Source organism: Elephantulus edwardii, unplaced genomic scaffold, assembly GCF_000299155.1.
Source record: "Elephantulus edwardii isolate Elephantulus edwardi_28Jun2011 unplaced genomic scaffold, EleEdw1.0 scaffold00001, whole genome shotgun sequence".
NCBI classification, from domain to species: domain Eukaryota; kingdom Metazoa; phylum Chordata; class Mammalia; order Macroscelidea; family Macroscelididae; genus Elephantulus; species Elephantulus edwardii.
Window position 1 is genome coordinate 41252642 of NW_006399751.1, and position 14167 is coordinate 41266808.

A 14167-nucleotide genomic window follows, 5' to 3' on the forward strand; every position below is an offset into this window, starting at 1 on the left:
CCACTTGGCGCGCTCCAGGCCGTAATCACGGAAGGCCACTTCGCGCACAGGCTGGACGTGTGTGGCCAGGTTGGAAGAGTAGGGGAAAGTCATCTGGCAGGATGACGGCTGAGACAGGAAGGACGGCTTGCTGGCGAAGTCCGACGGGGCCACATAGTAGGCGCAGCCGGGCAGGTACATGCTGGCTGCGCTCGGGCCGCACTCGTCAAAGTCGTTCATGGCTCCGCGCCGTGCGCGCCGGCGAGCCCCGGGCCGCTCCCCGCGCCGCCAACCTGAGCCATCGATTGCACAAGAGGTTTGGGCCAGGATCAACTAAGCAAAAATCCCCACCGGGCGCTGACGTGCAATTCATCTTGATTGATTCTGGTGGTAATTATGTCACGTGACTCCATGGAGAGAAATGTCCTTATATCTATATCAGCGCTCGCCAACACGCCCCGGGACGGCTCCTGGCGCCGCGACGCGCGCGCGCTGGGGGCGAATAGGCCGCCTTCTCCCGCCGGCTCTCCCGAGGCTTCTTCCGAGCTGGCTGCGCTGCAGGCCAGTCACCTGCGCGCGGCCAGCGGCTGCCACCGCTGGGCGCATCTGCCACCGCCCTGCCGGGCCGCCCGCCCGCGTCCGCCCGCCCGCGCCGCTTTAAGTACGCGGACCGAGGCCGGCGGGGAGGAGCAGGGAGGGGGAGGAAGGAGGAGGAAGGGGGAAGGGAGAGAACGGCGAGCAGAGGGGGGCAGCCCCTGCCCTGGGCACTGGGGACTAGGTGTGAGAGTGTGAGTTTCCCACCCCCCACACCCTTTCCTGAAGGCGCAGCCTCCCCCGCGATGCCACCACCCTCTGCAGCTCGCCTGCCCGCTGGGAGCTTGTTGCTTCTTGTTCTCCGGGTATAATTGCACTGCTCTCTGGGGCGCAGGGAACCCAGATTTACATATCTCTGTGCCTGGCGTGGTTACCATTGGAGCTTGGCTTTCTCCGCGGCAATGCTGGTCTCAATAATCCCAAACCCAAGCCCTCCCAGACACTCACCGGGCTGGGGCCTCCGCTCCCTCCCGGTCCTCCTTCGTCTTCCCTCTTCTGTCTTTCTCCCCATGTCCATTCCTCCCCCCTCTCTCTTTCCTCTGTCTCTCCTCAGTCCTCTTTCTTCTATCACTGCTCTCTCGTTTCTTCTTTCTTCTACCCATAATTTTTCTCCTCGCCTCCCATCTTCAATCTCCTGTCCTCACAGCCTTTTCTTCTTTCCCCCAAGCGGTGTATCAGGATTTCGGTCTCTTTCCAGTCACCCCTCTGACTTCCCTCATACAGTGATAAAGCGAGAAGGATGCTCAGCCAGCAGATACCCTGTGGCCCCAGCTTCTCTTGAAGCTGGAGGGAGGTCTGGAGAACAAAAGAATCTGGAGTCCTACCCTCAGGTGGCTAGGTACTTGCCCCCCCCAAGAGAAGCCAGGCACCCATGCCTCCACCCGGTTCACCCTTTAGGCTTTCTTGCCTAGTTTGGGACCAGCCCACCTCGAACCCAACCCTCTCCTGCTTCAGCATCCACAATGCGATGCGTTTCTCCCAGACTCCTTTGGCTTCTTTGGGCCACAAGGTGCCTTGTGGTCCCCCAGGAGGTCTGTTGGCTCTCAGCAGAGTCTACCTCCCAGTTCAAGCCCTTCTGAGCCACCCAGCCCAGAAGCTACCTCTTCAGTGCTACCATCCAACCGACTCAAGGCCTCACTCTCCTCCCCTGCCGCCATGGCCGGCTGGCTTTCCAAACCCTGAGGTCCAGGCGAGGCCTGTGATCCCGTCTCCGGGAGAGCGGGCCTTCCCAGAAGTAAAATCAGTCTCTCCGAAAGAGGCTCCCGACCCCACATCCCAGAACCGAGGGCAGGGGACGGTCCCTCTGTCCAGACATCCTCAGCACTGGGACATGGGCCTCAGCCCTATGCCCAGGATCGATGGCGCTGTTGAGGAGCGAGCTCGATCCCCGGCTGGGTCACCGCAGTGCTATGCACTCTTGCCCACCCAGCCGACACACAGAGAAAAGGCGGGTGGTCGGAGCTAATATCTATTTTCTGACCGATATTCCCCCTTCCCCTCTCTCTTCCCACCCTCTTTCCCTCCCTCTCCCGCCTCCACCCCTCCCACTTCTTCTTGCCTCCCAGAACACTGCGCAAACAGGTCACAGCATTGGAGAGCACCCACCACAGACGCTCCCCCCAACCCAGAGCAGCCCCTACTGAGGGTGCCCCCTCCCCATGGCTGGCATCTCCGCCCAGACGCCAACTCAGCCCCTGACCCGCACCTCAGACCTCAGACCTCGGACACCCTCATCTGACTCCCCATCTCCATCCAGGGATCAAGCCTTTTCCTTTCCTTTCCGACTCGTGGTCGACGCCCCTGGCGCTCTCTCCTAAAATGGCTCCCCGGACACTGCACACTGCCCCTGCGGCTGCTTAGAACCCAAGGAGGCGGCTGGGGCTCTCAGGATAGGTCTCTCTGCGTCTAGGGATGCGTAAAATTCCTGCACCTCCTCTCGGCTCCAGGCACAGGACCGGGCGCAAGGAGCTGGCAGCCCCCAAAGTGGAGCCTGCAGACCGCCAAAGGGGAAAATGGGGAGGACAAACCATTCAAGTTCAACGACATGGCGACGGCGGCGACGGTGGGGAGCTTCGCTTTGGCGGGGGAGGGTGCGCCATCTGCAGCAGCGCGGGCGCACAGAGGAGAAGGGGACAGCGGGGCCCCTTCCCTCCCCTTAGTGTGGACTCCCGCCCACACACACAACCCAAGGCTTTCGTTCCAGCCCTGCCGGCCTCACCCTTAGGCCCTAGCCGCCTCCTTAGCTCTTAGTCCTCTTTTTTTTTTTTTTTTTTTGAACCCCAGGGACGTCCACAACCTCCAGACCCCCGTGTCCCGCTCCGGAACCTACCGTGCCGAACGGCGCTGGGGCCTTGTCCTCCGCCGGCGCCGCCTCACCAAAGAGGCAGGACGCCTACTCGGTCCTCTGCGCGCAGCCCGCGCCTGCAGCTCGCGGCGAGATGTGCCTTTCCGCGCAGCACCAGGACGCGATGCGGTATTTTTGAGCTACCCAAGATAAGACACTAACTTGACCTTAACTTTGTCAGGGCGCCCCTGGTATCTGGAGAACGTGAACAGACACTGTCTGGCAGCTCTCGTAAAAGCTGACTGGGGAAGGGATTCTGAGTCATTTCATTTATTGCCACTACAGTTCTGCAAGGAAGCGTCTCTTCTCTGCCAAACTTTAATTATTTATGCTCTTTTAGGAAACGAAAGAAGACGAAAAAAAAAGGGGGGGGCAGAGCCAGTCCCTTTTCGGCAGAGCCTTCGGAATGGCTTCAATTGAGGCGACAGGAAAACAAGAATGTGAGGAGATCATCTTTGTCTGAGGACAGTGGGGCTGGCGCCGCACCCCCCCCATCATTGAGGGGGGTGACACAGCTGGAAGAGGCGGGGTGGAGGGACACCCACACCCACACACAGACATGAATATTTACAGCGGTTCCGGATCTCTCCTCTTCCCGCGCCTTACTCCCGGAAGCCTCCACAGCCCACCTCCCTGGAGGAGACCCCCAGGCTGCAAAAGTGTTCCCGGGTGGACCCTCAGAGCTCCCAACCAGCTTGGTGCAGACTAGGCCGTTCTGCCTCGTGCTAAAACCTTTTTCTTATGGAGGAGGCCTGTGCGGACTGCGGCATTTCTGAAGACGCGTTGGTCTTTGTGCCAGGGAAAGTTGACCACTCAGATTTCAGCATCATTTCTCCAGGCGCTTGTTTCTTACGAATTTCCGAATGGTTCAGAATCCTCTGCCGGATCTCGGCTGGAGAGGGAAGGAGGACATCGCTATCTTTCTATTTTTGGTATTTGTGTGGATCGGCAGAGGGGAAAGATTTGGAAAACGTTTCTGAATCCTTAACCTACAGACAAGCTTTACACTTGAGGTCGTTGAATTCTTTGGGAGGTGATCTTCATGCATTTCCCCTACCCACATATACGTCAGACTCAAAAGAAAATAACGTGGAGAATTAATGGTATGTTTCAGAAGAAAATGGCCTATATGTGTTGCCCGAGTAAGTCTGAGTTCCCAGTCCCTCCCCAGCCCTCGGATCTGAGGCCTTTGCCTTTGTTCAGATATTGTTGAAAAGCTAATACTCCAAGAAGACCTGGCCCGGGTGCCACCTCCTCCTTGCGCCCAGCCAGGTGAGGACACATTTCTGCAAATTGGAACCTCTGCAGCCTCTCTCTTCTTTTCCCGTCCCGTTATGTAGAATATATATTTTAAAGGAATTATGAAAAGAAGTATTAAAATATAGATTTGCTCCAGCAAAGGGGATTTGGAAGGTAGAAAACTCCAACTATGTAGTCATTTTGCTAATTGTCTTGCTTGATAAAAGCCAGTCATTCCCTGCATTGGTCCCATGAGTGAGCTGGAGATGGCAAGAGGAAGATGAGGACCAAGGAGGCCTCATCTTTCCTGACCAGAGCCAGAAGCTAGGAAGACCCATGGGGGAGAGAGGCCCTATTCTCACAGAAGTGGCCTTGGGGCACTCCCGGTCCAGTGCCAGTATCAGACACAGTGTGCTCTGGAGAAGTATGCCTAAACTTGGCAGGGAGAGAGGTTATGGACTGAAAAATCTGAGCAACTTCAAACTGGTGCAGTCCCCCAAACTCCAAACAAGAAGCTTAGAAGTGTTAGGATTTCAGAAATCCGGTCTGCAGCAACTTGAGGGGTCCTCACAGGGTGTGGGACACACTCAAGTCTGTCTGCCTTCCCACCTTTTCAAATGTGTCATGCATATTTGGCTCATGGGCTTTTAGTTACCATTCTCTTTTTGCTTTGGAAGCCATTTTTTAAATTTCATTTACAAAATAGCCAGAATAGAATCCCCCATTGAAGTAGCACCCAGGAATGAAAAATAAACTCGGTGTCCTGAAAAATGTCAAGAGGGAATCCGAAGCTGTTTGAAAAAAATCCACATCAGCTCCCTCTCAGCTTAGCTGGACATCAGGTATTTATTTATGATCAAAACATTTCTATCTGTCCAATATGTACACGCTATTTTTTTAAAAAAAATAACAAAAACCAAACCAAACATGCAAAACTACTAGATATCAGAGAAATGTCTAAACAGTAGACTGAGATCAATGGGGTTTAGGCTCAGGACTCCTGTGAGGAGTCCACTTCGGGTTGAAGCTCTGGGTCACCACTGAATAAAAGCCATTCGACTCGGGGAAAGAAACCTTGAATCCTCCGCTGTCACTGGAAATAGGAGGGAGCATTATCTTGCAGGCAGGGAGGAGAAGAAATAAGGATAATGGTAGGAGTTTGGGGGCCTTCAGTTCACTGAGGTTAAGGTTGAACACCCCAGCACACAGAGAACAATCCCTGCTGGGTGTTCAGGAACCCCCACATATCCACAGCATCTGCCTGGCATGGCCCCAGAGCCTGTAGACGGTGAGGCAGGCCAGACATGGCCTCTAAAGGGATGTGGCTGACCTCTAGCGAGTTTGCTTGTGGTGGAGGTGGGGAAAAGGGAGCTTCTGGTTCTTTCTACTTGGTCAAGAGCAATAAGGAGGGGCTGCGACTCTGAGGGGCCTCCTCTCTGCCCCTTGACTGGTGCAGCATTCCCTTCTCTCTCCCTGTGGTTAAGGGGAAGAAAGAAAGAAAGACACATTCGAGACAGGAAAGCCATATATACAGTTAGGGTGGAGGAAGCCCCCTCTTCCTTTTGTATATCTTTTCCTTCTTCCTGTGCTTTTGGACCTCAAAGCAGATGAGATCCCCACCAAGCTGAGTAGTGCTGACAGTGGGTCCAGTTACAGGGTGCAGCAGCCAGCATAGATATTTAAGTGGGGATGTGGGAGAAAGGGAGAAATTCTGCAAGGCTTCTTTAGAAATTGCCCTAACTTCCCTCCCCATCCCAGGGAGGAAATCTCCAGCCCATTCCATCCAGCTGGGGGTGCTGGTCCAGTCGGCCTTAGGAGGTATCTCCAGGTTTGTGTGGCTACCCCTCCCTTCTCCTCCTGCAGTCTGAAGGTCTAGGGCGGCCTTTGTCCTCCGAAGCCAGGCCAGCCAGGGCAGAGAGGAGAGAGAAGGCATGCTCGCCTTCCTCTCCTGGAGATCCTGGCTGTGCTGCGGCTTCACGGGGACCAAATAAATGCAGCTGCAGTCCTTTTCAGGGGTCTGGAAACCGGTCTTAAATTCACTTCCACTTTGGGGCCTGCTAAATGCAGAAAGGGCTCAAAGAGAGAGAAAGGGACACTGAGTGGACAGATGTAGGGGTAAAACCAACAAGACAACACAGCACAGGACAAGGCAGGGACAGTGAACTCTGGTGCACACCCTCCCTTCCCCCAAGAGTGAGGACAGGTGACCACAGGCTCCCACGTGGAAGTTTCAAGGTCAAGGTTACGGTGCAAGACTCCAGAACAACTTTAAACCAATTCCCAGTGAAAGAGAAAAGAGCTCAAACCCAAGAGGCCTGGTTTGGAAATCTCTCGATGGTTCTGGGCTAGAGACTGAGCTGGCAGTGCAGAATCAACCGAGAAAGGCCTGGGGCGCTGCGGCCTCAGCTCTCGCCTAGTAGAGCGCCAGGGCCTGCTCACGCAGCACCACGCGCTTCTTCTTCATGCGCCGGTTCTGGAACCAGATTTTGACCTGCTGGTCGCTGAGGTTCAGCCTGTTGGACAACTCCTTGCGCTTCTGCCGATTGATGAATTCGTTGAGGAGGAATTCGTTCTCCAGCTCAGCAATCTGCTGCTTCGTGTAGGGTTTCCGCTTCTTGCGGGCCCTCCCCGGGGCCGCCCCCCACGGCAGGCCTGTAACACAGCCCGGGGCCGAAGTCAGCTGGGCGCTTTCCCAGTGGCCTGCCCTCCCCTGAGCCTCCCTATACACTCTTCCCTGCACCCCACCTCCCTCCCCCACCCAGACTGCCCCAGTGAGCATGGCCACCCTTTACCGTCGGACAGTGAAGGTCTCAGGCAAGAGGCAACACCAGCCGCCTGCATTGTCATGTTCAAGTTGAGCCGGCCCTTGGCGTCATCCTTGAAACTGGCGGCGGCGCAGGGGACCCCCTCGAGCAAGGTAGCAGAGCCCACAGCTGCGCGGCTCACACCAGCGTAGTCGTACTTGGCGGCTTTGAGGCCAGCGGCCCCAGCGGCCAGGCTAGACTCGGGGACGAAGGGCGGCCGTGGGCGGCCGCGCTCCTCAGTCCCAGTGACCGCATCAGATGTATAGAATTTGGCCTGTTCTTCAGGTCCGTCCTTGGAGCCTGGGGGCTGCAGGCCAAGGGGCCCAGAACCAGCCAAATAGGGCTGTGAGAAGCCACTGAAGGCAGCGGCACCTCCAGGCTGCGCGGGGGCGCATGAGGCAGGCGCAGCAGCCCAGGGCAGCGCCCCGCGAGGGTACGAGATGGGGGGCAGCGCAGCCAGCTGGCCGCCATTAGGCCGCAGGTTGGAGAAGTAGAAGGAGTCGGATGCCTGCAGATTGAGAAGCGAGCCCACGTAGCCGGCTCTGTAGAGACTGCGCTCACACATTTCCAACAAAGGGCTTGGGCTGCGCTTGCAGCAGTGTTTAGTTACAACCGGGAATAAGAGGACAGGCTCAGACGATTGGACAAAACTTTGCTTGCAGGTTCTTCAAAGCCGGTCATTTCAGCACCGCCTACATCCCCCGACCCGTTTTCCCCCCCTTCAGGGTATTATGATAACACCCGCAATATTCGATGGCTAACGGTGAGGCAGCCCAGCAGAGGCGAAGCGTGTTGAGAGAGTAGAACTGGGCGAAGGTTAAGCCTTCCGGGCCTGGCTTCGAGATCTGAGGAAGGGGCAGGGGTTGACTTTGCCCCGCTGTCCCTTGAGACTCGTCCTGATCTTGACTGGCTTTGCGCTCTCTCCTCTCCACCGCTACCTGGGCCGGCTTCTTTCTCCTGGCGTTAGGACGCAGTTGAGGCCTTTCCCACAGTAACTCCTGTCTTTCTGCGTGTCCAGCGGAGTCGCAATCCTATGCTGAGCCTTGCTACTTCTAGGTCCAGCCTGATCCTCCACAGACACGCCCTGGAATGATTACTGCACGGGAGATCTAGCAGAGAAAGCCCGCTGTCTGGACCTTTTGTCTCGGGCCGCAGACCCAGCCAAGGGGCTTGCTGAAGGCAGAGCAAAGCATCACGAACGAGCCAGAGTTTGAGCCCAGGAAGGAGGCTTCTCCTCACCACTGGAGCCAGAGTTTGAGCCCAGGAAGGAGGCTTCTCCTCACCACTGCTGGCGAGCATCGCCACAGCCAGGCCTTTTCTCCTGGAGAAGTAGTCCAGGTCCATGGAGAATGCTGGCTCAGGGGCCGTACATCCTGATTTGTCAGTCGTGACCCAAAGCACATTTCTCATACCTCCAGGAGTCACCTTGGCGACCCTACCCTGTGGACCAGAAATCCAAGCTATCCATGCACCCTGTGGTGGGAAGAGTGGGACGAGCTCGCTCCACGGGGTGTGGAAAGGCAGACGAAGAGGCGAGCCGCTGGCTGGAGGACAGCCAGGCGCCCCCAGGCAGCCAGCTAGCAGAGCTCCTCGGTTCAGCCTCCAGAGGCGAGTCCTGCGAACAGGAACACAGAGGTGGGAAGGACAGCGCTCTCTCCTGGGGCAACCACAGCAAGCAATGTGCGCAGCTCTCATTTCTCGACGTCCTTTCTGGTTTGGCCTGAGGGATAGAGATCTTCCCTTCCTGCCCCCAGACCTCCGGCGACCCTGTGATGGGCGCCTGTCCCAGGCTGCAGCCCGCCCCCGAGCACCCCCAGTCAAGCTGGAATTGGTTAGAGCCGCCAGCTCCGCCACAGAGACCACACAGGCGCAGCCGGAGGGCAAGGCTGACCACCGCGCTGAGACTTTATTGTGTGAGTTATGGCGACCAATTGGGCGGCTCTGGGGAACGCAGTCCACCTCTTCCTCCCGCTCTAAAGAGGAGGGAGGGGGAATTGGGGTGGACTCCCTCTGAGATCTACCTATTTCGTTAGGAGCTCAGGCTTGGAGAGATGCTCATACCCTTCGCTCCTTTGGTGAGGGTGTAGGTACAAGGTACATGCCTAGCTCCCAGGGAGTTGGCCCTGATAGTCCTCATTTTGGGAACCCCTCTGTGAGTTTATGGTACTGCAGTCTTCCCGGTCCTTAGAGCTCCAGGTATCTATCCCTAACCAGCTACAATTTCCATTGCTTCCAGATCAGAGCACAGAGATTCCCCTGCATTCTCAGACACCGGAGTGTCACCTTAGGACGTTTGGGCAGCCTCACTGATGGTTTGTCCCTCGGCACTAAGAAGGGAACTAAATGAGAAACAAAAATTACTAGAATAGTTGTCTTTTCTATTGCTTCTTGGTTTCTAAGAGTCCAGCCGCTCCACTTTATTCCCAGGGCTTATGACTTCCGAGGTCCATCAGGCAAAGTCGAGTGCATGGAGTAGGGAGCGAGGAGTCTAGAAGAGGGGGCGGTGATATAGGAAAGGGAGAGTGGGAAAGAGGATTCTGATGCGGAGATAAAACGCAATTTTCGCCAATGCCACCAACCGCCCAGGAGATGGCGAGCGCGCTCCACGCCTGGCGAGGCGCAGCCGCACGGTCAAGATCAACAGTGAAGGGCGGCGCCGCCAGCCTGAGGTCGCCAGCCCCGCGCTGTCATGGGCCGCTGTCGGGCGCAGCGGAGAGCGGCAGAAAGCCAGAGATTGCGGCAACAGAGCAGATGAGCAGCAGACCCAGAGAGACGCTGAGGCCTGTCAGGCGAGGGGACCTGTGGTGGTCACCCTATTTATTGTCTAGCTGCGTCTTCAACATCCGGTGCAAGCTTGGGCTCTGCTCCTGCATCACGGTAATGCGCCGGCTCTGTCCCCCACCGGCTGCGCTCAAAACCTTCCACGTTTGCTCTTCCCGCGGCCTCCCAGTTTCCATCCAAAGGCGAGGAGCTGCTGCCTCTTCCCCGCCGGCCTCCCTTCCCGCCCTGTTGCTCACAGAGGCCCCTGTCCTCCCGCTGCAATTCAGAATTAAAAAGGAAAGCGTATAAACAGCTAAGTCTTCATCTGCTATTGATTTAGCCGTCAATCCAAATTCCACCGAAGAGAGCGTCTGAACTCAGTTTAAATCTTCAACTAACATCCCGTTTCTCTAAAGCGGAGGGAAATCCGACTTGCAAACTACAGATGAAAGAAAAACCCTGAGGCAATCTCGCACCCCTCCTCCCCGCCCCCGGGCGAGGAGGGGGGGACGTGAGAAATGTACCTGGGAAGCGCAGTGTGGCCTGGGAGTCTGGCAATTACAAACGAAGGGGGCTGGGAGATGAAGGGAAAGGGGAAAGCAGGCCCATTTGAGATGAAAATACATCTTGTAAGAAATGCAGCTTAAGTGTTAGTTAGGAATTCTTCCCCAGATGGAAGATCAAGGATCATGTAGCCTCAGTTTCAAGGGTTCTTTCTTTTTCAGAGATAGAATCGCGGCCATTTTTCTGTCTTTCTCTCTCCCTTCTCTTCTTTAATTAAGGCCAAGTCGCCTGCAGTGTCTGAAGACATGAAAGAAGCCAAGCTGAGCCAGAGAAAACGAAAGTAGCCGAGGCCTTGAGTCTGAGCTTTCTATGGCAGCGTCATATGGAAACCCTTCTGCCAGAGAAGTTTATCAATTGTGTGCGGCTTTAAAATTTTTTATTTCACTTACACAGCACGAAGTTAACTACCCTTGAATGGATTTGAGCCTGACGCTAACAAAGACAAATTCCCCAGATCTTCTGCCATTTCTCTAAATGGCAAAAGGCCTTAACAGAAAGTTCACAGTACCTAAAAAAATGCTCCTCCAGGTTTAGGGTGGGTAATGACCTAATTATCGTTTCAGTCACTAATTGTTTTGGGCAGACTGCCTCGCGAAGGAAGGTACTTTTGAGTAGGCATGAATATTTCTTTTTCTATATCCAAATATGGATATGTGTAATTGCAGGATCTTCCTAGCACAGATATTTACACAGGCTTTTCTTGGTTGAAAATGTCCAAGAGATCAAGTTTTCCTATATCCAAGCACACACACGCTATTGTAAATATCAATAAAACTATTTTAATAAATTGATAATAATGAAAGATAAGTGACATTTTATAGGAGAATTAAAAAATAACACCCCACCTCGTCTAGCTTAAGAAAAAAAAAATCACTTTAGACACCACAAATTATATCCTCATTTAAAGACATTCCTACTAATATCTAAGCCACTGGGAAAAGGGTGGATGTGGAAGCGTGGAAGTTTCAAAGACCAGACTCCTGTTGCATTTCCTTCATCTATGAGGAACATAATGTGTTCCACACGGCAAGACATTCAATCAATAAATAATAACAAGAGAAAAGGAAAACAAATTTATAAAGACTCAGTGGAAACAAGAGAGTTCTGTTTATTTGCATCTCCCTAGGAGTAAAAAGGTGATTTGTAAATGCCTGAAGCTCTGTCCATGTATTTCTGCTCACAGACATTGCATCTACAAAAATAAACTCTCCATTGTATAAATATGCAGCACTTCAAAAGTTGTTATTTGTTGTCACTTTTAGAAACATCTTCCTTTTTCCCCTTCTTCCTGGATTTTACAGCTCCAAATTGCTCACTTTTGCTAATGCTCTGAAGCCCCTCAAGAGGCCGAAATGCTCAGTCAAGTTCTTAAACAATTTCTGAATAAATGTTCCCACCCAGGATCACATTCTGCAGCCCATTTCTGAGGATTAAGTTCCCACACACCCTGAACCAAGTAGAGTGGATGCATTTATACCATCCATAGATCATTCTGTGAATTTCAGCCATTTAAATATCTACATTTAAATCTGGAAAAATGAAAACATTCCTGAAGACAGATCTTACTATCTGCAAATTACAGAGTATACAAAGTCAAATCTGCAAAGTTCATAACACCATACAAGTAAAACGAGTGAAAGACTTAAAATTGGGAAGATTGTCTTCATTCCACTGTCAACACCAATGTTACTTAGTAAGGCAGCTGCTTTTAAAGCCTTCACAGTACCTTTAGCCTGTTTTTAGACTCCCCTGTGACCCCCAGATCACTGTCTACACAGGGCTGTTTCCATTTGCCTCAGGGGGACTGCTGAGAGCTAATGATTCAATTACCCAATTACAGGATATGAATGACTGCAAATCGTTCTGTGCTAATGGATTATGAAGAGAACCAGTGCTAGAAACAGACAAATAAAGTGATTAAAAAAATATAAAACCTTAAAATCGGAATGGCACTTCTGAAAAAGTCATTTTAGAAGTTCTAGAAAAATATGTCCTTTATACTGGCCTGGAGGGAGAAACAGAACATTAAAATGTCATAAAAATAAACCTAGAAGAACAAAATCAATAATAAACAAGTAAGAAACAGAACTACAATGTTGGGCAGCAAAAGATTTCAGATCAAGATACGAGAAAGAAAGAAATACAATTCACAAAACTTGCCATCACTGGCTGGGGCTTGGGAATTAAATACATATTCAAGTCTTTCAAAAAGTCTTTTGGAGACAACCAAAGATGCTCAAACATTTTGTGGCTGGCCTGGTTCACCACATCAGGAGACCGTGTCTTTGAGTTTGGAGACAATTTTCTTGTCCTTCACTCTTCGGTTCTGAAACCAAATGGTCACTTGTCTCTCAGATAGGTTCGTGGCAGCGGAGATTCGCCGCCGCTTGTCCTTGTTAATGAACTTGTTAATGGCGTACTCGTTCTCCAGTTCTTTGAGCTGCAGTTTGGTGTATGGCACCCTCTTTTTCCTCCCCCGGCGGTAGACACACATGTCCGGCTGATTTAAAGCCACATCCCCTGGCATAAATAACAGCATGGGAAAAATTAGACTGGGAAATGTGAAACACACACGGCTGGAGACTGTGTACAACTTTCAAGGTGGGAGTGCAGTGAATAAAGCAAGCCAGGCTGTTTAGACTTTATTATTATTTACACAGACAATATTTACAAGTTATTAAGGAACGATTACTTGCACTTCAAAGTAAGTGAAATCGGATGGACCACTACGGTTTTTCAAACAGGCATGGTCATAAGCCTGCATGATTTTACTGCACAGTTATTGAGGATATACATATGAACAGTTTTTGCAAATGAAGGTCACAAACACAAACACAAACAGGCTAACCAAGACCAAAACCAAACCAGGCTTTTCACTCCAGTTCTGATCCACATCTCTGTGTTGGGAGTTTGCAGGACCTGAGAAGAGTTAGTGGCAGCCTGGGGCAGTGCTGTAGTAGAAAAGTGAGGGCCTACTTTTGTGACACCTCTTAGGAAAGAGGTCCTGTTGGGGAGGAGAAGGAGGAGGAGAAAGAGGAGAAGAGGCCTCAGGAAAAGTAAAAACACAACCAAAAAAACAGCAAAGACTCTCAGCTCTAGGAGAGAAACACAGGCACACACACACACACACACACACACACACACACACAGAGGAGAGGGTGTGAGAGATTAGATTAATGCAGGACTTTTCAGGTTTCATACAAACTGGACAAACTGTTGCACTGGTTTAAGGGGCTGGTCGGCTGGTTAAGGACAGACCCTCCTCCCACTCCTAATTACGGGGGCCACACTTCTAGTCCTTTCCTGTCCTCTCCTTCCCTCCTGGCCTCCTTCCACCCTCCCCACATCATCCCTACCTGGAAAGGATGATTTCCAAAAGTGGGAACTCTGTGGCTGGTCCTTGGCGCAGTACACCTGGCTGTTCCACCCGTTGGCCAGTGTCCAGGACTGGTAGCCCTCCATGGAGATGTATGCCTCATGCCGAGGCTCCCCGGAGCCGAAGGTGGATACCATGTCGATGTAGCCAGGCACATGCTGGTAAGGGCTCGTATAACCTTGGTAGAAGGACACCTCCTTGGCGCGCGCGGGCACCTCGTTGGCGGGTACGCTGCTGCTGGCCAGGCCGGACACGTCCATGTACTTCTCCACCGGGAAGCCTCCGAGTGAGGCGTGTGGCGACGACTTGAGAGCATTCTGCTGTAAGCCCACGCCGTGCGACATGCGGCAGCTGTAGTAGCCGTTACCGAAGTGGTAGCCATAGCCCAGCGCGGGGGCGCCCGGGGGTGCTGCGGCGGTCGCAGAGGCCGCGGGCGCCGGACACTCTTTGGCGGGGGGAGCCTCGTGGCGAGCCGCGGCCACGGCCGAGGACGACGACGACGAAGCG

The 14167-nt window shown here is 53.1% G+C and overlaps 3 protein-coding genes across 3 annotated transcripts in view; all 3 read right to left on the bottom strand.

Moving 5' to 3' along the window:
* Positions 1-219, bottom strand: part of HOXD11 (homeobox D11) — a 1770-nt gene extending 1551 nt beyond the window's left edge. Inside the window, exon 1 of the mRNA XM_006878960.1 lies at positions 5-219. Coding sequence (XP_006879022.1) covers positions 5-219 — 215 coding nt within the window. The remainder of the gene's footprint in view (positions 1-4) is intronic.
* A 6350-nt stretch (positions 220-6569) lies between these two features.
* Positions 6570-7525, bottom strand: HOXD12 (homeobox D12). The gene is made up of 2 exons (XM_006878809.1): positions 6949-7525; positions 6570-6808 (listed from the first exon to the last, which is right to left on the bottom strand). Exons 1-2 carry the CDS (start codon positions 7523-7525, stop codon positions 6570-6572), a joined length of 816 nt encoding a protein of 271 aa, XP_006878871.1.
* Positions 7526-12553: 5028 nt separating this feature from the next.
* On the bottom strand, positions 12554-14166 carry HOXD13 (homeobox D13; the record flags this gene model as incomplete). The annotated part of the gene is made up of 2 exons (XM_006878961.1): positions 12554-12804; positions 13641-14166. Coding segments are annotated over 2 exons (777 nt in total), but the record flags the coding sequence as incomplete, so codon positions are not given.
* Between the last annotated feature and the right edge of the window lies 1 nt (position 14167).

Bases quoted from the DNA above. Each gene is read 5' to 3' on its own strand.
- HOXD12 (XM_006878809.1), bottom strand. From the start codon at position 7,525: ATGTGTGAGCGCAGTCTCTACAGAGCCGGCTACGTGGGCTCGCTTCTC. The intron at 6,809-6,948 runs GTAAAGGGTGGC...GCTGTGTTACAG, and splicing joins GAGACCTTCACTGTCCGACG to GCCTGCCGTGGGGGGCGGCC.